Source organism: Heptranchias perlo, chromosome 12 (assembly GCF_035084215.1).
Source record: "Heptranchias perlo isolate sHepPer1 chromosome 12, sHepPer1.hap1, whole genome shotgun sequence".
Lineage (NCBI taxonomy): Eukaryota > Metazoa > Chordata > Chondrichthyes > Hexanchiformes > Hexanchidae > Heptranchias > Heptranchias perlo.
Window position 1 is genome coordinate 17,210,683 of NC_090336.1, and position 26,308 is coordinate 17,236,990.

The 26,308-nt window shown below is 41.2% G+C and overlaps 1 protein-coding gene across 1 annotated transcript in view; it reads right to left on the reverse strand.

The window, feature by feature from the left end:
* ptdss2 (phosphatidylserine synthase 2) overlaps positions 1 to 26,308 on the reverse strand; it is an 85,613-nt gene that overhangs the window by 7,143 nt on the left and 52,162 nt on the right. The window contains exons 5-11 of the mRNA XM_067993706.1: positions 19,047 to 19,181; positions 14,442 to 14,492; positions 12,786 to 12,899; positions 10,154 to 10,272; positions 7,569 to 7,683; positions 6,662 to 6,807; positions 4,507 to 4,692 (exon numbers count right to left, since the gene is read on the reverse strand). Of these exons, the coding sequence (XP_067849807.1) occupies positions 4,507 to 4,692; positions 6,662 to 6,807; positions 7,569 to 7,683; positions 10,154 to 10,272; positions 12,786 to 12,899; positions 14,442 to 14,492; positions 19,047 to 19,181 (866 nt within the window). The remainder of the gene's footprint in view (positions 1 to 4,506; positions 4,693 to 6,661; positions 6,808 to 7,568; positions 7,684 to 10,153; positions 10,273 to 12,785; positions 12,900 to 14,441; positions 14,493 to 19,046; positions 19,182 to 26,308) is intronic.

The following is a 26,308-nucleotide window of genomic DNA, read 5'->3' on the forward strand; positions in this document are numbered from 1 at the left end:
AGATTAGGTTCTTTACAGTATGCATTTGCATTCTTTACTTACTTTATACAACACAAACCTGTTTGAGGCGCTATATGTTTCGAGATAACACCAATATTCAAACTTCAATTAGAAACATTTAAAAGAATGAAATAATGCTTCAGATTTGGGTGACCGGTCATGCTGTATTACATCACATGTGTGGCTTGTAGCAAACAGTCACACAGCAACGATGTGATATACAGCAGTTACAGGGCAACAATTCAACTGCATAGGTCAAAATTGGTTGTTTTAATTGGCAGTAGCCATATACTAATTTTGACTTTAACTTAGCTAGTCAGATAAGCAAGAGCAGCCAAAGGTCACTTGTCTGCTTATTTACCAACCCTCAATCTTTGTGAGGCAGTACTCCTATTTTATTCACTATTCTTCAACCCCCCCAGACAACCCAACTGAAGTTTCAAGAAGCCACCACACGTGTGTGCAAAGGTTGAATTTTCAAAAGGTGACAAAAGGGCTGTGCCAACTACTCGTCTATAGAATTTGTTCTGCCTCACTACGTACTACTAATTGGTGACAATCCAAATGAACAAACCAATTTCAACTGCATTTCTTTTGCTGGCTTAGTTCCCAAAGACAGTCATTGTACTGAAAATATCCACCTGTGTCAACATGCATACCTCAGTATGGGTAGCCAACGCATCAAGATTATTGACACACCTCAACATGGCATCCAAATATTTATCAGGTTTTTTTTTTAAAAAAAAGACCCACTCCAGTCAACTGTTGCTAAATTCCTGAATGTTTACCATCTACAAAATGTACACTTTTACACACCACCTTTCATATTAGCAGAGGAAAAAAGCAATGCAATACTCCAACTGGAAAAACATTCTTGCCCCTGGGATAGATATCAGTAAACAAATCTGTTTCAATTTCACAGTTTAATGATGTCAGAATTGAAGAGCAATTAAGAGTTCCTGCATTCACAAGTCACAACGGTGCCATTCTGTGCTAAAATAGGTTTTCATTTTGTGAGCAAATGACTAAAAAAAACAATGCAGTAACTGGTAGCTATGTACTTGTGCCAAGAAAGGAAATGGGGAGTTCTCCTGATCCCAGAAGGTTTCTTTAGAACTGATCAAAGAGCACAATTATCATTCAGTAATTTCTGATAATTCAAGAACAGAGAACCATAGAATCTTACAGCACAGAAGGAGGCCATTCGGTCCACCGTGTCTGTGCCGGCTCTTTGAAAGAGCTATCCAATTAGTTTCACTACCCCGCTGTTTCCCCAAAGCCCTGCAAATTTCTCCTTTTCAAGTATATATCCAATTCCCTTTTGAAAGTTACTACTGAATCTACTTCCTCTGCCCTTTCAGGCAGTGCATTCCAGACCATAACAACTCGCTGCATAAAAAGATTTCTTCTCATTTCCCCTCTTGTTCTTTTGCCAATTATCTTAAATCTATGTCTTCTGGTTACTGACCCTTCTGCCAGTGGAAACAGTTTCTCCCTATCTACTCTATCAAAACCCTTCATAATTTTGAACAGCTCGATAAAATCGCCTCCTAATGTTCTCTGCTCCAAGGAGAACAATCCCAGCTTCTCTAGTCTCTCCACATAACTGAAGTCCCTCATCCCTGGTATAATTCTGGTAAATCTCCTCTGCAACATGAATAATCCACCTTTCAAATTACCACTTAATATTTTCAGCTTTTACAAAAAAGCATTTTAAAAACTGGTCTTTTGCCTGCATCCTTTTAAAGTCTGGCTTCCAGGGATATTCTAGGCATCGACTGAGGAAAGGCTAGCATTATTTGCACTATCAAGGGAATAAGACGGTGTTGTCAAACTTACCCCCTTACCCCAATCATGTTTTTTGAGCAAAACTTAAGGACAAGATCCTACACTGACCTTATTTGCTGCTGTGAAGACAATGACAACTTAGACTTATACTGTGCCTTTCACACTGAAAAACATTACACGGCACTTTACAGAGGCATAAAGAAAAACAGATGCTGAGCCAAAGGAGGAAAGATTAGGAGGGCTGGCCGGCCAAAAGTTTGGTCAGTGGTATATCGAGGGAGGGAAAAGGGGAAATGGAGGGAATTCCAGAGCGTGGAGCCCGACGGCTGAAGGCAACTCCGCCAGTAATGGAGCAAAGGGAGTGGGAGATGTACAAGAGGCCAGAGTCAAAGGAACAGAGTGTTCAGGGGGAGAAGGTTATAGAGGCAGGGAGTGTTGGGGCCATAGAAGGATTTAAACACAAGGATGAGAATTTTAAATTTGAGGTGTTGGGGGACTGGGAGCAAATGTAGGTCAGTGAGGACTGAGGTGTGGGTGAGTAGGACTTGGTGCAAGACAGGATATGGGTAGCAGAGTTTTGGATGGGCTGTAGCTTATGGAGGATAGAGAATGAAAGGCTTGCCAGGGGAGCATTGGAATAGTCGAGTCTGAAGACAAACAAAGGCACGGATGAGAATTTCAGTGGCAGGTGGACTGAGGAAAGGACAGAGGCGGGCAATGTTACATGGAGAGATAAAAGCAGATGCATTCACAATTTTGCCTCTCGGTGCTGAGTCAAAGGATTTTCTGCATTCTCTATGCCTCTAAATGTCTCCCACTCAATTCCCGGGGACTTCTGTGTTCTAATAGCAAAATATTTCAAACTAACCACTAATTTTAGGAACTCTGGCATTTCATTATTTCTACAACATTCCCCTTCTTGGATCCCAACAGTCCGAGGAGACCGTTTGAACCTGATTAGGACACGATCCCGTAAGTACTCTATTTGGGTGCTTTTTAAATTCTTATATCAAAGGTCTGAGATGCTTATAAATTTGATTGCAGCTACATATCACATATGCAGCCAAACAGTATAAAGATACTCTTTCTTCCCCCCCACCCCCTCCCAACCCACCTAGTTAGGGTGGAGAAGTTAATTCATCTGCGAAGCACAAATACAATACCGATGTGCCAGATAAATTTACAAGCGTTACAAACTTCTAACAACCTGGCAACTATATATATATATATATATATATATATTATATTATATATAAAATAAATATATATAGAAATATATATATTTTTTACAAACATCACAGTCATAATCTGGTGTTTATCTTGACCTGATGTTTTTTTGCCTCCACCCTGCCCCCACTTCCCACCCCACCCACAAGGCTAAAAATTAAAACTCTACTGTTGTAAAACCACAGAGTTCCAATTTATTCTATAATTAGAGGCTTCAATTAGTCCAGGCTCTACTCCTTATATTAAAAAGAAAGCTGTTGCACAATTTTGTAGGGTTTAATTTGGGACGCATTACCAAGAGACTTGTGCAGTTATTTTCTCTACATTATTAACTGGTCAATTTTAAAATCAGATTAAAAACAAGCGCCTTTGGTTGAAGGTTTTGCTGACTGAAAATGTTTTAAATTTTCCCATATTGTACTCATTAATACATTAAACTAACAGGAATTTCCAGAAACGATAACAGGATATACTTACTGCTCGTAGGTGGCAGTTCTGAAAACTCCAAAGTGTACCATGAGCAGGACTGAATGGATTCTGTTTATAATATGCATTAAAAATGGATTAAAAGCTCCTCCAATGGCTCAGAGGGTAGATACATTGTGCCGTGTACTAAACCATATATTGTCATAAAGTCCCAGGTTAGATCCCTAGTTTGTTAAGTTACCTGATCTCAGCCAGGGCAGCAGTTGGGATGCCAGAAATTGGCCTCAATGTCAAATTAGAGAGAGGAAAATCATAAAGGGTTCCTTCTCCTGATTGGTACTCAGTGACACCTCGGGTGAGGAGAGGATTGGGCTCTGTTGCAATGGCCTCCAGTCAAGTAGCCTTCTGACATTCATGGTCTAGGCTCTCAGATGAATGGTCACTTGGGCAAGGCACTTGAAGACCCCTAGCTGACAAGTGGAGCCTAGAGTCGTATCCTTATGAGAGAAGAAAATGGAACAAAGAGAAAATGGTTCAAGAACTGAGTTAAGGTAGTTCAGTAAACAAGAGACAGGTTTAATGGTGCACTGAGTTCCTTTGTGGCTTTGATCCTAGTGCAGATGGAGGCAATGTGAGTACCAATCTAGCTACCATTGAGTGATGGGGGCTGCGAATATGAACACTTTGAATATTCCCTTAAAACAACATTTTTTAAAGGAAAAAAATACTTCTCATAATTAGAATGTCCTGTCGTCCCTATGAAATATAGAACAGGTCAATGGAAGGAACATCACAAGCTTTCATAAACTTGACAGATCTAAACCTCATCAGCACTGAATGTAGAAAATCCAATCATCATTTGCATGAATGAAAAGTATGCCTGGAATTTGAGACCACTGGCAAGATATTCATGTTGGCAAGGAGGTTCTGGTAAAACTGTAACTGTAAATGTTTTAAGTATGTGAATTGTTTATTTAAAACTTTAATGGACAGAAAAATTATTGATCACACTACCTACCTAATAAATTGGACAAAATATAATGCGAAATCATCAATAAAACCTACCGTATAAAGAAACGCCATATCGTCCAAGTCAGGACTAGTATAAATCCAAGGATCCAGCACTGGGTGACGTAGAAAGGAATCGGTAGTGTAAGTGTATGTGGGTCATATTTCACCACAATTAGGAATTCAGTCACTGTGATCGCAGCTACCAACCAAGCCTGCTGGCCAAGCTTTTTATAGAATTTCCTGCACAGAAAGGTGATTATTGCACTATTACCAAAAATTCACAGCGTCAACAATTTAATTCAAGCCTATACTTTGATCCGTTTAGCAAACTGGAAAGGAACTCCTTTCATTAGCTTCACAAATCAGACATGTAACAGTTGTCTTCACGTTTACCCACAATATGAAATTTGAACAGTTTATTCCACTGGAAACTATCTCAAGAATGCCCACTTGACCATTACTTTCGGTGTAAAACAGCACCCAATTTAGCAGCAATGGCTTCAGTTTTTTTTCAAAATGTGGAAAGTATTTCAACAACAGCCTCAGTGATGATCCTACCTTGGCCCCCTCTATCCCAATGACAAAGCAAATCTTTTCTTTTTGAAGAAATATTTGCTCCAACTACATAAATAAAACAGTAACACACTGATTTTGATTAGACTGATCCAGAATTTGCAGAAAACTAAACAAAGGGACACACTCAGAAAATGTTTTCAACTTGCATCAACAAGCTCTGCAAAATAAACGAGTAAAATCTATGGCCTCTATCAGCAAGCGACTATTCTGTTCAATCTAGTCAGCATACTTAGCTACATAAATAAACTATGGAAAAGAGAATCCAACTTGGATTTGCTCTGTTCTTCTGTAGGGATGCATTTAATTACAATTTACTTCACATAGAGGGTAACAAGATCTTCTTGGCTATCTTGGATTAGTTTTGGGTGGGGTTGGGAGAGAAGGAAAGAAAGGAGTGAGAACTGGATATCACAATATGGTCAAACACTCACCGTTCACACCCCTGGGTCCAGGAAAGCTAAAAGGTCTGAGGGTGGCACACCTAAACTCTCACTTATGCTGAACTCTGGAAACTAGTTCCTCCAGTTTTATTACTGGACAAATCCACTGAACAAAAATAAATTGTGTGCATGCTCCTGTTCTACCATTAGTGACCCTTCACTATCACTGCAGGGTACTTTTTAAGTTTAAAGAAAACTTACATTCTGGTTTCCCAGAGAACTGCAACAATAAGCGAGAGAGAAACCGCAGAGCTAAAGGGAAAAAAACGATGAAGCAAAGACTGGCATTTAAGTGCAAGTTTAGCTGTGTACCTTGGAACTGTCCCTGGGATGGCAGCCAACCCTGAAAGCGGTTCTTGTTGACTAGGAGCCAATTCTGATTGAATTTTTTATAATCTGGATTTCAGGTTGCTTTGCTACGTTTTCTTTCGCATTTGCTATCAACAAGGAACCAGTGAAATAAGTTTGGTATGTTTCAATAGAGGTCACAATTGATACACCCATAATGGCAGGCAACGTGTAAAAGTTCCAGTAATGCTTAGCCTGAGGCTGACGTGGTCACTGGGTGCAAAGAGCAATATCCTGTACCATATCCTGTCCTTTTTCAAACACTACAAACTAAGGGGAAAGGCAAGCCCTAAATGCCACGTGCAATTAATGATAAATCTGTATCTTTTGCTTATCCGGACTAACTACCTGGACTGGAAAAAATTGGAACATCAGTAGCGGAGAGATTGCTACAGAATAGTTGAATGTACACAGTATGTTTTAGAGGTAAAAGTACATTTGAAAGAAACATCGTCACAAGTATTGAACACCAGTGTTAAACTTCTACAGCTCAGATACAATCCAGGATCTTATCATAGAACCATAGAATGATACTGCATAGAAGGAGCCCATTCAGCCCATTGTGCCTAAGCTGGCTCTTTGAAATAGCTATCCAATTGGTCCCATTCCCCTGCAAATTTTTCCCCTTCAATTATTTATCTAATTCCCTTTTGAAAGTTATTATTGAATCTGCTTCCGCCACCCTTTCAGGCAATGCAATCCAGATCAGAACAACTCACTGCGTAAAATAATTTCTCCTCATCTCGCCTCTGGTTATTTTGCCAATCTTAAGTTTTCCACTTATCTGTATGAACCTAATGACAGATAACTGGTCAACTGGTCTTTCTTTTGCCACAGATACTTACAGATCATCCATGAAGTCATAAATCTCTCGCATTGCTACACCTCCTACATGCACAAAAAAAACTAGACGTAGCAAGACCAGGTAATGTTCAGGGGGCATCCAGAGGACAAACTTCAAGTAAAAGGTATTTAACTCCGCAAGCAAGAACTGTAAAACAGAGACAAAGTGCTCTCAACTCTAAGTATAACTGATGTAGTGAGCTACAAATGTATATAGTCAATGACATTTATCTTCAAAAATAGCACAATGAAACGTGAAACAAAACCATTTTTCTATCTGTTGCAGAAAAAACAAATACTACAAATTATATTTTTTGTATAATCACTAGAGCGTTGTGCGTGTTTGGACTACAAAGCTTAAGAAAAAAGTACCTTTGTCCTGTTTTTTCTGGTAAAGCCATGCTTAATGTTGACACCAACAGAAATAGGTCAAATACAAGGGCTTCAAACTAGCATCTCTGTACTTGTGAGGCGTTCCACCTCAGATTTTGGAGGAGGGGAGGGAAGTCGAGGTTGGGATAATGTTTTATTGCCTGAGAAGGCAAAATTGATCCAGACCACATTACCTGTGCTAGAATCTCACCTTTTTTCTGGTCAGTTATAAAGCTACATTAACAGGAGACATGGGAAAAACCAGCCAGTCATTGTCCAGCATGGTCGTAGGTTGTCCCGTGGAGTATGAATAAACAAAATAATTGGAGGGGGGTAAAAAGGTGTCGTGTAGCCGGTACTAATGAACAATTCCACAAATTTGTAGCAGAGAATGAAGCATTAAACTACTCCCATTTCTAACTTCTCAAATACTAAATGTGTGTAGAAAAAATACAAAATTATTTTGAAATACTGCAAAGAAAAATTTTTGGATGAATATTCACATCCAATTGCAACACAATATATCCAATTTCTTACCATGAAAATAATTCCACAAACTGCCAGCCACCTGCGAAGATTCGAGGCTGGTTTCCATTCAAACTTCACCCAGCTGTATGGTGTGAATTGGAAAGCAATGCGCTTGATTTTCCCTCTGAAGGAGAAGCAGAATCAGGTCAGATAAAGATCAAGAATGCTCTCACTCTGATCATCTTCACTAAATATCTGCTAACACACACACATGCATGCTTGAGCTGACCACGCTTTTTATATATAAGACCCCTTCTCATTAAGTGTTACTCAGATATCAATGGGAATGCTTTATCATAATAGCGAGGAGAGGAACAGAAAGAGGGAAAAAAAAAGTAAATTGTTTAACGGGTTATGCGGCACAAACTTATTTGCAGTGGCATTGAAGAAATGCCATCGACTGGAGACATGCGATATTCCCACTGTCTGTGATACTCGAATATAAATAACCCACAATTTCTTGCGCCTCATGAGCTGCCATTAGTTAAAACTAAGACTATGTGTTCTCATACACGGCCTCCAGGTAACGTCATTCCAAGTCTCAGTTTCCCCATCAGCTATATGATGAGCATCTGCCTTCGGCATGGTGGAAGGACCTACAAAGGACAGCTTGCAACATTCTAGCCAGCTTGATGCACATGCCAGGATCCTAAACCACACGCCAGGCTTACTCATCACCAACTGCTTAATCCAGGCACACGTGAGGGGCATTGGCAAAGGGACACGAGACTGACACTCCCTCCATTATACATAGTGACAGGCTGTTGTGGGCCAGAGCCCCACGCTCCCTGAATCAGTTTCCCCTATTTGCTACAAATCAACATCAAGAGCTTGATCCTAGTCCTCCACATTGGTGACAGGCACCCCAGCCCTCTGTTGCATTCCTCGGAACTCTGAACAATGAAGAGCTATTTGGACATGTCTTGCTGTTATTGAAGACAAGAAGGGTCGACAGACTCTTCAACCCTCTTCAGCACAGTCTAGGATGAAATCAGCATTCACCAGGCCTTCCTGGTAACAATATGAATCAATAATCAGGATAAATGCTCCTTGCATCTTCCAATCAGTATTTTTGATATCCCCTTGAGCCATGCAAAGCCTTAATACCACAAATGGGGCTCCCACCAACTCATCCATTGTTTAACACATTGTTCAAGACCTCATTCATCCTCCTGTTGAAGCAATCCCCACCCCCAGAATATTTTGACTTGACCCTTGATTTTGAGCATTTATTGGCATTTTGGAACCTACTTTGTGCTCCCTGACCTACGTTGGCTCCCGGTCCGGCAACTCCTCGATTTTAAAATTCTCAACCTAGTTTTCAATTTCCTCTATGGTCTCACCCGTCCCCATCTCTGTAACCTCCTCCAGCACTACAATCCTCTGAGATCGCTGCCCTCCTCCAATTCTGGCCTCTTGTGCATCCCCGATTTTCATCGCTCCACCATTGGCAGCCGTGCTTTCAGCTGCCTAGGCCCTAAGCTCTGGAATTCCCTCCCTAAGCCTTTCCCCCACTCAAGTTTAAGCCCTCCTTAAAACCTACCTCTTTGGCCAAGCTTTTCATCATCTGTCCTAATAACTCATGTGGCTCGGTGAAAAATTTTGTTTGATAGCGCTTCTGTGAGGCGTCTTGGGACATTTTACTACTGTAATTTTTTTCTTAATGATACTGTAATTCTGAGGGAGAATCTCATTTCTTTTAAGATAAATAAAACATATCATCGCTCCCACCCCACTCCCTATTTTTTATTTCTCAACCATGGCAATTCCACAAGTACAATGCCAGAAATTGTAAAATAAAGCCAGTTATTGCATTCACACCAGAGAACATCCTCCTTACATCAAAAAAAGCAGCTACAACTAGTATGGAATAAAAAAATAAACTTGCACATAAGACAACAGACATGCATGCCCCAGAAAGCTCCACTGAAGAAAATAAAAAGTTTTTAGAAGTTGCATTTTAAAGTGGATTGTTATATATAATTTCTCTGGGGATAAACACTAAATAAACACACCTGTAACAGACTCTCAATGCCATCTGATACCAGCTCCAGTCCCACCTTCCAAATGATCTGAGTGCTTGCTACTGACAACCCCCAATCACACTGAAAAAAGCTGATCTCTTTGTAAAACACTGACAAACCGACACTGGTTTGAAATGTCGACCATAAGCTTAAAAGGTTAATGGCTGGTATGTATGCACGCAGAGTCAGCTCTCAGCATTTACTTTATTGAAAGCAGCGGCCTCAACATGATGGAACATTCTGGATCCACAATGCTGCCGGTTCCTCAAACTGGTTGGGGCATATACAATATGGAGTGTAGCCACAGCATGAGAACAATAAGTAACAATGGTTGCACTCTGTAGAATAAAAGTACCTTCACTGGAGTGTAACCGATTGCGGCACACCTGTGCAGGTGCTTTTACTCTACAGGAGTGCAGTTAAAATTCCTAAAATAATTCCCAAGAAACTTCTGTTCCTTCCCAGGAGTGCTCATGATTAATTAGCATTTACTGTGTATTGGGTAACAAGAGGATACAGTTGCACAGAACTGACCGCGCCCACTGTGCCTGGGCAACCAAGTTCACTTACTTGTAAGTGTGAATATTCCAGAGTCCTTGCCAGTGATAAGGCTTCATTGAAAGCCACTCAAGTGTCTTCATTGCACAATAGATTCCAAATCCATTGCATAGGACCACATCCATTATCCACTATAAACAAAAGCAGAGTTTCACAAACCTTCTACAATGACAGGGTAGGGAAGAAAGCATATCTTGTTCTAGGTAGACAGGATCCAAGTATGCAACGATACAAATCCACAGTAATTTAACTCAAAATTTGCTGTAAAGTACAAATTGAAATTCAGTTTAATAAAAAATGCTGACATTTTCAAGGAACAAAATTAAGATGAGCACACTGCATTAATCCAGCATTATCAAATTTGACTTTTTTTCAAATTTGATAATGCTGTCAAAACCTTTAAAAGTAGAAATGCTTCAATAAATTTCTGCTTAAACTGCTACAAATCTGTTATGCAACTCCCATTCTTGCCAATATGCCAATGGGTTGTGTTACGTAGCCTTTCTGGTCATGTTACACATGACCCTTTCCTAACATTACAGGCTGTAAATAAAACAGCAATCCATTCCTCTCGACTTGCAAACTTGATAATTAAAAGGTGCACACCTACAACATCTTGGACAAAATTGACTTCCTTGCTCTGCTCACCTCCCTCTATCTAACCCTCCCATTCGACTCCCCCATTTTCACACATGGTCACCTGCTCAAAGTCATCTTCACACGTGATGTTGAGACATCCAAGGTCTCCATCATTAAGAGCTATCACCAACCACTTCCTTATCATTCTTCTATGCATGCCCTACCTGTCCCAAATCCCTCCACTGCTACTTTCCACCCCGGAAAAAAACTACTGCTCCCCCACTCTCAAGTGACCCAATTCTAATCTTTCCTTCCCCTCCTCCCCCGTAGCCTGCTACCTGTATTGACATCAATGCCTCAAATGATCATCTCCTCAGCTGTTTTGTTTCTACTTTTGACACCATTTGCTTCTCAGATCCTAGATGGTCTCATACCTCAACCACTACTTTGGTACAACAGCTGCCTCCATTGTTCAGTACATTGGCCATAAGCTCAAAATGCCCTTGGCTGTTTACTACCAGATCTGACAGGATCATCTCAAAATGTAACTGTCACTTCTTCTCCTTGGCTAAAACTGCTTAATACTCTAAGACCACCCTGGACTACAGAAACTAAAGTACTTCAAACTATTCTTTTCCACCACAAACCACCTCGCTCCTCTGCAAATTCTGTCCTCACCTTGGGTCTCAAAAATATGAAGAACTGAAGAATGTTTACCGACTAAAATTGAGGCAATCCGTATAGCTGTCACTGCCTATTGATTGCCCCTTCAACTTCCCTCCTCCACTTAATTGAGTCCTCCCTGATCCCAATCTCTGCAGTTTCTCCCCCATCAGCCTACCACCTACACACGTGAACCTCTCCTCCCGTAGTTCCTGACCTCCCAACTTTACCTCCTCAGCCCCTTGCTGGCCGACATTAACTTGTCTCTTGCCCAGGCACTGTCCCCATCTCCTTCAAGGCCACTGATACCCAATGCCCTAAGAAACCCACCCTTATCCCTCTACTCTCTCTAACCCATCTTCCCTTTTGTGCACTTTTGCCCCACTATCATGTGTCCCATCGCCCCCATATTAGAAATTCTCCAATCAGTTTCTCTCCCCCACCCACGGCACTAAGATAACACTGATCAAAGTCAGGACTCATGGATACTAAGCCAAAGGAGATGATGTTAGGAGGGGTGAATAAAAGATTGGTCAGAGAGGTGGGTTTTAAGGAGGATATTAAAAGAGAGTTTTATAGAGGGAACTCCAAAACACAGGGAATAGATGGCTGAAGCCATGTAATGATGGAGATGGGAAGAGAGATAGGGTGGGACAAAGCCATAAAGGGATTTAAATTCTAGGCATTGGGGGACCAGGAGCCAAAATAGATCAGCAATCACAGAGGTGATGGGTGAGTGGGACTTGGGTGTAAAGTAGGATACAGGCAGCTGAAGTTTACAGAGTGTAGAGGATGGGAGGTTGGCTTGGAAAGCATTGGAACAGTCGACCTTGGAGGTTATTACGGCATGGATGAGGGTTTCAGCTAAAGCAGGAGCATAGGCGGGCGAAGTTAGAGGTGGAAGTAGGCAGATTTTGTGGTGGAGAAAATGTGAGATTGGAAAAGCAGTTTAGGGACCAACGGGTTATCAAGGTCATGAACAGTCTGGTTCAACCTGAGACAATGGCCGGGAGGAGAATGGAATTGGTGGCCCCCACCCTAACTCTCCCCATTTTCCCCTTTCACCTCCTTGCTAAGCGTCCATTTTTTCTTTTATTCCTTAGCGTGAAGAGCTTTGAAATGACTTCCTGCACGAGGAGCACTATAGAAATAAAAGTTCCTGCGTACATGCAAGGCAAACCCTGTAGAGAGCATACCTTCAAGAGAAACAGAGTGCTGACAAGTTTCTTCATAGTTAAACTATCTTCCCTTTTATTATAAAGTCTTAATGAAACATTCTTTTGTAATGTAAGAGATTTTTATTTAACAGTGAGCACAATTATAATATTGCTTAGTGCATGCATGCAATTTACATCAAGTTACAGTCAGCACAGGGTAAGAAGGTATTTGTACAGATACATACATGGTCCCACCAGCATTCGCTGAAATTAGGTAGCTGATGTTCCAGACTGTACTCCAGGAATTCAAACATCACACTGATTATCATACACATCCACCAGTCTCGAATCATTAGTGTCTAGACAGAAGAAGAAAAAGAGATAATCAGCCAGCGCTAGCTGTTAAAAAGGACTATATTTGTAAGGAATCAGTTCTCCATTACTCTCACAGGAGTACAAGAAATATTTTTTTTTCCTCAGGGCCCGGGGAATGAGGTTGCGAGATGTGATATTGGTTGATTGTACAATGAGCAAGGTGGTTATGGGTTGAGGACACCGAATCTTTTAAGGTGGGACACCAGCACCAACTCTATTGCATAATGAAAGGCTCTCAGTCAGTTTTAAGAGTCTTTTTAAAGTCAAATCAGAACCTTTTATACATGCCTATAAATGAAAACGAGAATTTTATTTGTTTGATACACACTTTTGGAAGCAGTAAGAGCAGTGTAGAAAGGCATATTTATTCTCCAGTGAAAAAAAAAGGTGCTTCACTTACTTGTTAAACAGTAATGCACCTAAATCTTTACCTTCAGTTGTACCCCATATATTGTAGGATAAAGCCAAGCAAACTACTCTGGGAAGTCACTACAGAGATTGGTCCCTTTAAGTTTCATTGTACATCGAATTCCCTTTCCCATGTCACTTACTGTGCCCTTATGAGGCTCAATAGCACACATGGTCACAGGAAGGAAACCAAATGAAGGATTTCACAGCTTCATCCAAAATGTTACATAAAAATTTAAAACAAGAACAAACATTCTGCTTAAATAGGTTTAAGTTTTTTTTTACATCTAATCATTTGATAACATTGAGCTACAGATCTTGGTGGTACTGTGGTGGGAAAACAAGTGGAAAACAGAGGGGTTTTCACACACACACACAAAAGACACCTAATCAACTCATGGGGTCAGAGTTTTTCTGCTTTAGCTACTGTACCGATGGATCTGTGTATACATTGCAATCCATCAACACTTAATACAGGAACACAATCTACATTATGATCTCTAGGAGAAAAATCTTTTAGCTGAAGGTGAATCACACTTAATGAGGTCTATATTTTAAAATGTAAGTGAACAGTGGATTTAGAGATGGGATTACAGGCTTGGCACCAAGGCAAGAAAGAAGCAAAAATGGCGTTGTGGGGTTCCGAATATAGAACCGAACAGGAAGCACCAGGTGGGCTAACTTCTCATTAAAATGGCCCATTTTAAACCTGGACTACACTACAAAAGGTCGGAACCCCGCTGAAAGTACTGTCGAAATAAGCTGTGTGAAAAACAAGTTGAGTGCATCCCTACATAATGGTAGCAGCCCTGTGCAAGGTCCAGTCACAGGGCTGCACCATGCCTGAATGGACTTATTGTTATTTTTCTGCTCCTTTTCATATGTTTGCAACTAGTTGAGCACATCCCTATAGCAACTACACGTCAAAAAGATTGAAACCAAGGCAAAATTTGCCAGTCAATCACCTTAATGTTCAACCTACTCTTCTGATAGCATACCTACCAGACAGGCAAGGCTCCAAAATATTTTTGTAACACAATTGATAATTAGAACTGTGGGGCTTTATTAGTAACAAGGAAAATAGTCATGAAGGAAAGCTGATCCAGTTCTCATCTTACCTTAAGATACCAGCCCAGGAAATGGGCTGGGACAAATCCATCCAATTTGTCCTAAAATACAACAGAAACAGCAATTTTCAGATTTTAAAGCGAAACTTAAAAAAAAAACTGAAATCTGAAATTTAACTAATATACAAAGTACTTGCCCCTTCACCAATTATCTGACAATAAAAATATTTTTTACCCTTTGCTTGTAATAGTCTCAATGTGTCTTTTTAAAAAGCTACTTTACCTCACTGATCGATCTCTAGGGAGAAAAAAATTAATATATTATATGAAGCTCGACAGGTGACCATCTAACTTTACTGCTTTAGATTACATAAACACAATGAAATATTAAAAAGACCGTACTAAAAGCAGTTAAACCAAAGTAACACATTGGCAGCATGGACTGAGTTGAGAATAACTCTGGGCTTCTGATTCCCTGCAAAGCCAATTCCTGATCACTAACAGACTGTTCAAGGGGCACTCTCATGGTAAAGAAGAAAAGAGATTAAAATGATTACAAAGCCACACTTGAAGCCCTCAAGGTGGTCTATCTGCCTTCTAGTTTGTAAATCACTTTGGGGGTAAAAGAAGGAAAGTGGGTAAAAACACACAAAAAATCAAAGTGAAAACCGGAGAGTTTCCCACCCCATCTTGGACACACAGTTTTGTTAGCTGCTTATTTAGTTTTAAAAATCTGACAGAAAAACTTGAAACAGCATACTAATAATAAATAAAGCTTCAACCCCCATTAGCAGATGTTGAAAATTAAACCATGGCATTCCCCCCCACCACCAATGAAGTTTCAAAGCCATCGTTCCTGTTATGAACTCAAATGGACTGTTCAGAGCTTTGATGCTTTGTTACAGTGTTAATCAAATAAGCCAATGCCCTCAGGTCATGTTCACTGAGTAAAAAGCTGGTATACAGAACAGTTAATGATGCACACTGGGTTTGGATCAGCGGTCATGCAACAAGTCACAAAAGAGGACAGCTGTCCAGTGGAAGGTTACTGCGTTTGAACTGACACATGCATGGATAAAAAGTAGTATTCTGATAAACAGCAGCTTTCTACTAAGATACAGTGTGTCAATTATATAAGTTATGCATTGAAATTATATCACTGAAATAGATCTAACAGGAGAGGGAAGGCAAGGCTGTAAATAGATAACTGAGTTTCTGTATACAGTGCAATTGTTTTGGTGGCAACTTTCTCTCCTGAATACACCGACTCTTCACTGGGGATGGTTCCAAAGGCACAGGCTGCCCGCCACCACTTCACAAAGTGGGCATTTTATATGTCGCAGTCTTGACGATAAGTGTTAGCAGGGTAGGGGAAGGGTGAGACTCAGTCAAGCCCAATTTTGCCCTCACCTGATGTCCCCAAATCCATATTTCCAGCAGAGGTTTCTGAATACCAATCGGGAGCAGGAACCCGTGCCAATTCTTCCTTCCCTAACCTAAGGGTGCCGGGGTCAAGTGCTCTGCCCCTGATGCTGCTCCAGCTGAGATGACCTAATTCAGCACAGACCAGGAATCAGACCCAAGACTTTTCTAATCATTTGTGCAGTGTTTATAACCCCTTCAACATGGTAACTTTAATTAGTAGCTGTGCGAGCCACTCAGATGAACATAAGAACATAAGAAATTGGAGCAGGAGTAGGCCAATCGGCCCCTCGAGCCTGCTCCGCCATTCAATAAGATCATGGCTGATCTGATCCCAAGCACAAATCTAAAGAACACAAGAAGTCGGAGCAGGACCCGGCCACATAGCCCCTGGGCCCTCTCCGCCACCCACAGGGCATTGACCGATCCGAACTCAGCTTCATGTCCAATTTCCTGCCCGCTCCCCATAACCCCTAATTCCCTTTACTTCTAGGAAACTGTCTATTTCTGTTTTAAATTTATCTAATGATGTAGCTTCCACAGCTTCCTGGGGCAGCAAATTCCACAGACCTACCACCCTCTGAGTGAAGAAGTTTCTCCTCATCTCAGTTTTGAAAGAGCAGCCCCTTATTCTAAGATTATGCCCCCCTAGTTCTAGTTTCACCCATCTTTGGGAACATCCTTACTGCATCCACCCGATCAAGACCCTTCACAATCTTATATGTTTCAATAAGATCGCCTCTCATTCTTCTGAACTCCAATGAGTAGAGTCCCAATCTACTCAACCTCTCCTCATATGTCCGCCCCCTCATCCCCGGGATTAACCGAGTGAACCTTCTTTGTACTGCCTCGAGAGCAAGTATGTCTTTTCTAAAGACAGGGCCAGAGATCAAACTTTTGACTTCCTCACTCGCTGATTGAGGGCAGTCTGCAGCAATGTTTTTTGGGAGTCAGGAACAGCGAGAGATAGAGAGAAGCCTCTTTTTGCTAAAGTTAGTGCCAGTCAGCAATACTGCTTGTGCTTTACTGTTTAAAAAGTGAACAAAAATATATTTTTGTCGTAAAAGCGTTAAATACTTTTTATAATACACTTGAGCATAGCTGTGGTATTGAATGCATTAAACAGGGGCATAGTGTTCAGGAAAGATAAGACTATATAGAAAACGAGATGATGTAGCCCCTATATGGTAGAGACACCTTGGAGATTGAAGAATTGGATCCCTTGAGGAGTAGGAAAGTCACATCGTAAGCTAGTCTGTTTGAATATCTTTAACTTGAAAAGAATAAAGCTAAAACTAGAAGAATGTTAAAAGCCAGAGGTAGTAGTAAGCTTTTTTTGATCTATGAAGCCATCAGATGGGAAAAATGGAAAGTTAGATTATTTTAACGGGGAACCAAATATGAATTTGTGAATACCCTAGCGTTAATGAACATAGTGCATGGCTGCTTCACAACTGAGTGCACAGAGAAACCACAAGAGGCAGTACACATCTGGACTTGGTAATGGTAAATAATTCAGATAACATAAAGGAAATGGAACATATGGCACCATTGGGAGATAGCGACTGCAGAATAATCATAGAAATTACAAAACAGAAACAGGCCATTTGACCTAACCAGCCAGTGTTGGTGTTAATCCTTCACACAAGCAGTAGTCCTAATCAGATGTGCCCATCCTGTTCCCATAGCCTTTTATCCACCTTTCCTTCAACCACATATCTAACCTATTATTAAATGCTGAACTGGTCTCTGCTTCAATTACTAACTCTGGTGGTGAATTTCACAGCCTCCCACCCCTCTGATTTTAGATCTTAAAGGCAATATGGATAAACTGGATCACAGCGAGATGTTCAATGTCAATACAAGTTATAGGAAAAGGGGGCATGGATTCATAGATGAGAGAGTAAATACACAATGGAGATATAACTACTTAATACGCAGGGTGGTGAACATGTGCAACAGTCTACCTGGGGAGGCAGTGGAAGCTAAGGATGTTATAAATTATATATTCCAAGAAGGTAATGAATACATTTTTGGCAGACAGTGCTATTTAAGGAGCTGACAGAAAACAGAGATAGGAAATCTGTAATCTTTGGGACCCGCCCAATGGATGGGAATGGTGACTTCTGATCCAGGATTGCCCTATGTTCCCAAAGACACGGACATATCTGGGTTGGTGGTGTGGGGTGGGGGGGGGGCACTTAAGTGTATCTAGTAATTTGTCAATGGTAGCCATAGCCCCATAGAAATTGTTTGATTATCTTAAAAGTAGGGGGAAGAATTTTTCTTCAAATTGACCCTTCAAGATTTTTCCCTTTGTTTTTTAATACTCTCCCTGATTAATATTACTAGTGACTGAAAGGGTGGTCCACAAGATTGCAACATCCAACTGATAACGTGAGAACCAATGGGCTTCGACGGTCTTTTCTTACACAAATACCTGAAAACTTCATTTCTTTGCAGATGCCGATGGACCTGCTGTACATTTCTAACACTTTCTATTCTTATTTCAAACTTCCAGCATTTGAAGTTTTTTTGCCTCAGGGCTGTAGGTGTGTTTTTTTTTTAACATACACCACATTACAATTTCATTTTAGAACAGTTATTTAAAAAAAAAGCACTCAAACTAGCTCCACTTCCTTATATTAAGATGTGACATTTAATAGCAAAGTTTAATTACATGTACAGCATATCCTTCGTATATGGTATGAAGCAGGGGTGTTCAATCTGAGATCCTAGGGCCAAATGTGGCCCCTGAGTCCTAGTAATCCAGTCCTTGAGGGCCAGGCAACTCAGTTGTATTTGTGCTTATGTTTCTTATTTGCTGGTTTATTCTATTTGACTTTTGTGGGTCTAGAGGTTTGGAAAGGGCTATTTTTAGCACTTAATCGGAATATTGAGATCTGTTACAGCTCCCTCGACCCACCCTTCGGGCAACGACAGCAACACTGCTTCTCGCCGCGGTTGAACCATCTGCCTAGATTCATGCATGAATAACCATCAGGGTGAACTATCATAGGGTCACAAGCACTCATGGAACCAAACAGCACAGGAGACTAATTTCAAGAGAGGGAAGATGAGGGTTGAAAAACAAAGAGGCAACAATATTTTTACAAGTTGAGATGGTGGCACTCCAAGTGTATAAGTGTAACCGGATTCCATCCACTGTATACAATTTGCACTAGGATGGAAAGGGAAGGAAGACAGCAGTTTAGAAATGCAAATCAATCTCACCCAGATATTGTGATATGGATCAGTCTTATTTCCTGGGTCAAAGATAAGACAGTTCCCACCATAGTCCCTCTCCGGCAAGGGGGCACCTAGTTTAGGATCTATGAATTTCATGAATTGACGACCATCCTGAACAGTCTGTGAAAACAAAAATCAAACATCGAGTGATGCTGCAGAAACACAAAGGTTAATTATCCTAGATGTGTGTGATTAAGTGACATTAACATGCACATCATTTTATCTGATTGAATACAGCCTGGAGACAAAGGTTGATGACATGAAACGTAAGTATATTATGTATTCAAAGCAAAACAGAAAATGCTGGAGAAGCTCAACAAGTCAGGCAGCATCTGTGGAGAAAGAAGTAGAGTTAACATTTCAGGTTGAAGACCTTTTGTCAGAACTGGAAGATGTTAGAAGAGTTAAAGTTTTTGAGCAAGTACAGAGCCAGGGAAAGGAAGGGAGGGAGGGGAGGGGAGGGGAGGGGAGGATAGAACAAAAAGGAAGGTCTGTGATAGGGTAGAGGGCACGAGTGATTAAATGACAAAAGGGATGATGGTGCAAGGCAAGGAAGGTAGTAGTGGGACAGATTAAGAAACAAATGATTGATCAGGAGTAGCTGTAAATGGCAGCAGCAGAACCATCAGCAGCACTAGCTGACTGAAAAAAATGGGAGCAGTGGTTATGATCTGAAGTTATTGAAATCAGTGTTGAGTCTGGAAGGTTGTAAAGTGCCTAAACGAAAGATGAGATGCTGTTCCTCAAGCTTATGTTGAGTTTCATTGGAACAGTGTAAGAGGCAGAGGACAGAGTAGGAGTGGGAAGGGAAATTAAAACGGCAAGCGACCGGCAAGGCAAGGTCACGCTTGTGGACAGAGTGGAGCAAAGTGATCACCCAATCTGCATTTGGTCTCCCCAACGTAAAGGAGACCGCATTGTGTGTAGCGAATACGGTACACTAACTTGAAAGTAGTACAAGCTGTTTCACCTGGAAGGAGTTTTTGTGGCCCTGGACGGTGGGAAGGGAGGTGGTGACGGGGCAGGTGAAGCCCAGCGACTCCCACAGCTACCTTGATTATACTGCCTCCCACCCCACTTCCTGTAAGGACTCTATTCCCTTCTCCCAGTTTCTGTCGCATCTGTCCTGACGATACTACCTTCCGCATCAGTGCTTCCGATAAGTCTTCCTTTTTCCTCAGCCAAGGATTTCCCTCCACTGTGGTTGACAGGGCCCTCAACCATGTCCATCCTATTTCCCGCACTTCTGCCCTCACTCCTTCCCTTCCCTTCCAGAACCATGATAGGGTCCCCCTTGTACTCACCTTCCACCCCACTAGCCTCCACATTCAATGTATCACCCTCCGCCATTTCCGCCACCTCCAGCGCGATGCCACCACCAAACACATCTTCACCTCCTCCCTTCCCACTGTCCAGGGCCCCAAACACTCCTTCCAAGTGAAACAGAGGTTTACTTGTACTACTTTCAATTTAGTATATTTAGTATACTGCATCCGCTGCACACAATGCGGTCTCCTCTACATTGGGGGGACCAAACGCAGATTGGGTGATCGCTTTGCTGAACACCTCTGTTCTGTCTGCAAACGTGGGGAAAAGGCGGGAGAGTGGAGTTGAGATAAAAATCAGATCAGCCATGATCTCATTAAATGGCGGAGCAGGCTCGAGGGGCCGAATGGCCTACTCCTATCTCTTATGGTGACCCTGACCTGCCGGTCGCTTGCCATTTTAATTCCCCTTCCCACTCCTACTCTGACCTCTCTGTCCTCGGCCTCTTACACTGTTCCAATGAAGCTCAACATAAGCTCGAGGAACAGCACCTCATCTTTCATTTAGGCACTTTACAACCTTCCAGACTCAACACTGATTTCAACTTCAGACCATAACCACTGCTCCCATTTTTCAGTCAGCTAGTGCTGGTAATGGTTCTGCTGCTGCCATCTACTGCTACTCCTGATCAATCTTTTGTTTCTTAACCTGTCCTGTTACCACCTTCCTTGCCTGGCACCACCATCCCTTTTGTGCCCTCTACCCTATCACAGACTTTCCCTTTTGTTCTTTCCTCTCCTCCCCTCATCTCCCTCCCCACCTTTCCCTGGCTCTGTACTTGCTTAAAAACTTTAACTCTTTTAACATCTTCCAATTCTGACGAAAGGTCTTCGATCTGAAACACTAACCCTGCTTCATTCTCCACAGATGCTGCCTGACTTGCTGAGCTTCTCCTGTATTTTCTGTTTTTATTTCAGATTTCCAGCATCTGCAGTATTTTGCTTTTGATGTATTCAAACCATAAGGACTCCTGCAGTTAAAATGTATAAATGCTATGTAATATTGTCTCTTTCTCCTCCTGCCAACTAACCTATTATTGAATTGGTTACATCGATGCTCCCTCTATACTAAACTTTCCTCCAATGGCACTGGCAGTAACTTTGCAGTATAAACAACCTAGTACTGTTTGCTCTCAGGGGCAGCTCCAGAAATAGGGTTTTCATTCGCTAACTCAGCCCAAACCGCTAGCAGCTGAAAAATAAACAAGTGCCAGCATGTAGGTTGGGTTCTCCATTTTGGGGTCTGGCTGAGCAGTCAGCATACCTTCAGAAGCCAGCAAGACATTTTTAGCACTATAGAACCTAGTCTGACAAAGTCACAGATGCAATTCTGCACCATCTATGCACAGATGAGATAATGCATATGCACAGTGCAGTGCCGCTAAAGTCAAGCGGGTTTTGTGTTTTCAAGCCCATTTCCAGGAATGAAGCATACAATCTATGCTGACATTCTAATACAGTACTGAGGGAGTGCTGCATTGTTGCGGGTGCTGTCTTTCAGATGAGACTTTAAATAGATTTTGCCTGCTCCAGAGAAATAACCTGTTCAAATCTCATTTATGTACAATTCCCCACTCTTGTCAAATCCATCCAGCAGTATAAATGGGGAAGATTTGGCATAAACAGGAACTGGCACAATAACTACTATTGGAAGTGGCTCATTCAACCAAAAGCTCAGTCAAGCTCAACTGAAGTATCTACAGTTTTTGTTTTCAGGTGCTGTGACATTAGTTTTGCTGGTGGTCGACCCTGTGGGCAGGACTGCTCCCAGGTGGAGGAACAGATGTCCACATGCAGCACCACAACTGCTAGAATCCATCATCCAGGCAATGAGGTTCTCCTCAGCTCCTGCAAGCAGTCGTTCATCTAATAACCCAGTCAAAAATTGAAAATATAAAACATGAAGCTTCCCATTCAAATGTTGAATGAGTTTTTTGATTCAGGACCAGGCCCCTCTAACTGCAGCCCAATCCTCTACCAAATTAGCAATGGGAAGTTTACATTGAAATTACTCTTCCCACACTAATTTTCCCTTTTATCAACTTCAGATCATCCTCTATTGCACCACTCTGCTTTATGAATAAGACTGCCCATCTATTTGAAGATTTGTGCGGTGGATTCATTCCCTCCAGAAACCAGGTTGAATCATAGAATCATATAGACAAGGAGGTCATTTGGCCCATTGCACCTGTGCTGGCTCTTTGAAAGAGTTATCCACTTAGTCCCACTCCCCTGCTCATTTCCTATAACCCTACAAATTTTTCCTTTTCAAGTATTTATCCAATTCCCCTTTGAAAGTTACTCTTGAATCTGCTTCTATCACCCTTTCAGGCAGTGCATACCAGATCACAACTTGTTCAGTAAAAAAATTCTCATCTCCCCTCTGGTTCTTTTGTCATTTACCTTCTAGTTATTCAATTATCCTCTAGTTATCAACCCTCCTGCAGTGGAAAGTTTCTCCCTATGTACTCAATCAAATACCCTCAAAATTTTCAATATCTCTATTAGATCTCCCCTTAGCCTTCTCTGCTCTAAAGAGAACAATCTAATCTCGCCATATAACTGAAGTCCCTCATCCCAGGTACCATTCTAGTAAATCTCCTCTACACCCTCTCCAAGGCTTTGACATCCTTCCTAAATTGTGGTGCCCAGAATTGGACACAATACTCCAACTGAGGCCTAACCAGTGATTTATGAAGGTTTAGCGTTCTAAAATTCATTTCACTTGACAGCCAGCAGAGATGAAACTCTCAAACCATCAATTTGGTCCCAAGGTTCCAGAGGTGAAAGGGGTGTTCTAACCAAGTGAATCCGTCAAACTTATTTTTTCCTCAATAACATATGGTAGATGGGGCATGACTACAGGGACGCAAGTATCTCTGCTTTTCCAAAAAAAAAATGGCAATGACCATCACCTTAGGGCGATGAGTAAATCCTGAAACACCAAATTTAGTTTGCCCACAAATTTACTTGTGGATCCAGTAAAGATGAAAATATAGGCCCTTTCCTAGTTTTCAGCTCATTGAATCGCTTATCAATTTAAAACAAAAAAACAAGTAACTTTTTTTTTACACAAAGCAACATACAAAATGAAGGCATTGTCTTGGCACATCTGGCTGTGGGCTGAATATATTTACAAAGTAAGTAAATTATTTTAAAGCCAGCAAATAGATTTGAACAGCATTGCATATCTTATTATTCTTCCCCTTATTAAAAAGCAGTTCATGTCATCATCTGCTTGTGAGGGTTCAATACTAGCCAAATTGCAGGTAATACTAGCCAAAGTCAAGTTGCAGTGTTCTCTTCATGTCGCACAGGACATGTGTCAATATTTCATTATCTTTCGTCCAACATGTTGTATTTTAACCTTCAGCCTGTTGAAATCCTAATAGTCCATCTGAATATATATTAGAAAGCCACAAGTAGTTGGCTAAGGGTGAATCTGTAAATCCCCACTTAAAATTCAGGTCAGCAGGGAATAAGGCTTACCACCAGAGCAGAACAGTTAACTGCCACAGCTAACTCGATCCTAGAATCTTTCAGCACAGAAGGAGACCATTCGGCCAACTGAGCCGGCTCTTTGAAAGAGCTATCCAATTAGTCCTATTCCCCTGCTCTTTCCTCATAGCCCTGAAAATTTTTCCTCTTCAACTATATATCCAATTCTCTTTTAAGAGACTACTGAATCTACTTCCACCACCCTTTCAAACAGTACATTCCAGATCATAACAGCTCACTGCATTAAAGAATTTCACCTCATCTACCTCTACCACCCCCCACCCCAGTTCTTTTGACAATTATCTTAAATCTGTCTCCTCCGGGGTGACTGACCCTCCTGCCGGTGGAAAGTTTCTCCTATCTACCCACTGTAATTTTGAACACCTCTATTAAATCTTCCCTTAACCTTCTCAGCTCCGAGGAGAACTATCCCAGTTTCTCTGGTTTCTCCACATAACTGAAGTCCCTCAGCTCTGGTATTATTCTAGTAAAATACCTACCCTGTCCAAAGGTAGTAACAGGCAGAGAATAATCTTGAGCTTTTCTGCAACTGTCAAACAGATCGCTACCAGAAGGAAACAGTGGGATATCGGCCAGCTGGTGAGGTATGGGTCAAGTACATTATTTAAAAAACCATGCACTGGCTGGAGTAAAAGTACCTGAGGAAGGAGGAAGCCTCCGAAAGCTTGTGGAATTTAAAATAAATTTGTTGGACTATAACTTGTTTACCCCAGTCCATCACCGGCATCTCCACATCATGGAGTAAAAGTAGACACTGCACCAACTACTGTAAGCTTTTCATTCTCCCCAAATGTATACATTTTTATAGAAGTCACCCCATATTAAGATTACCACTCTGTTCCAAGGTTAGCTTTTTTCAAGTTGAAATCCAAATGGGAGCAACACAGGATCATGCCCTAAATTCTGATGAAATCTCAATTCATAAAGCTTAATTATGTGATGGACAAGGGATATGTTATTTCATTTTTATTAGAAGTCTTCAAATCTTTAATTTTTTTTTAAAAAGCGAGCGTTTGCTTATGATTACTTTAATTTGGTCACTGAACTACCTAAGCACAGGCTAGTCAACTGAAATATATACATCGGTGATGCACAGCAATGTACATAAGGTGTCTTTGAGTTCATTTCCTTCTCTGATGTCATTACAACAACAGACAGGTAGAATGAAAGTTATCACTTTTATTGTTCAGCAAGCAAAAGACGACTCAAAATTCACCCAGGTAGAAGTAATTAATAGAGAACACCAGGATTCTCAGTTCCCCAGATTTACAGTCCTTCATGTGCTACTATACCGGGTCTTTATTCAGCCACTGGTTACAATGGCTACATCAACAAGGGGCCCTGTTGATCAGGCTCACAGCATTGCTATGCTCTGGTAATTCTAGAATCATAAAATGTTTACAGCTCAAGAGTCAGCTATCGGTACAGTATGCCTGAGCCAGATTTGAAACAACTACCCACTTAAAGAACTTACATTTATCTAGCACCTTTCACGGCCTCTGGACAACCCAAAGCGCTTTGCAGCCAATTAAGTATTTTTATGTAGTCACGTTCCCCAGCCCCTACCCCATATCATTTTATTTTTTTCTTTTTCAAATATATTTTCCTTTTAAACCAATTATGGATTTGCTTCCATCATTGTTCCTAGTAGGGCATTCTACGTCCTAACAACCCTCTGCGTCAAAAAATGTTTCTCCTAATATCTCCCATCGATGATCTTAAATTTATGCCCTTTAGTTATTGACAAATTGACCGGAATATTTTTTCACAATTTGGCTTATCAAAACCCTCCATAATGTTAAACTGCTTTATCAGATCTCCTCTTAAACTTCTCTGCTGTAATGAAAAGAACTAAAGCCTCTCATCCCAGACTAAAGAGGTGACTAAAGTAGCGGACAGGGGAATGTCAATGGATGTTATTTATATGGACTTCCAGAAGGCGTTTGATAAAGTCCCACATAAGAGACTGTTAGCTAAGATAGAAGCCCATGGAATCGAGGGGAAAAGTACGGACTTGGTTAGGAAGTTGACTGAGCGAAAGGCGACAGAGAGTAGGGATAATGGGTAGGTAGTCACATTGGCAGGATGTAACCAGTGGAGTCACACAGGGATCTGTCTTGGGGCCTCAATTATTCACAATATTTATTAACAACTTGGATGAAGGCATAGAAAGTCTCATATCTAAGTTTGCCGATGACACAAAGATTGGTGGCATTGTAAGCAGTGTAGATGAAAACATAAAATTACAAAGGGACGTTGATAGATTAGGTGAATGGACAAAACTGTGGCAAATGGAATTCAATGTAGGCAAATGTGAGGTCATCCACTTTGGATCAAAAAAGGATAGAACAGGGTACTTTCTAAATGGGAGAAAGTTAAAAACAGTGGATGTCCAAAGGGACT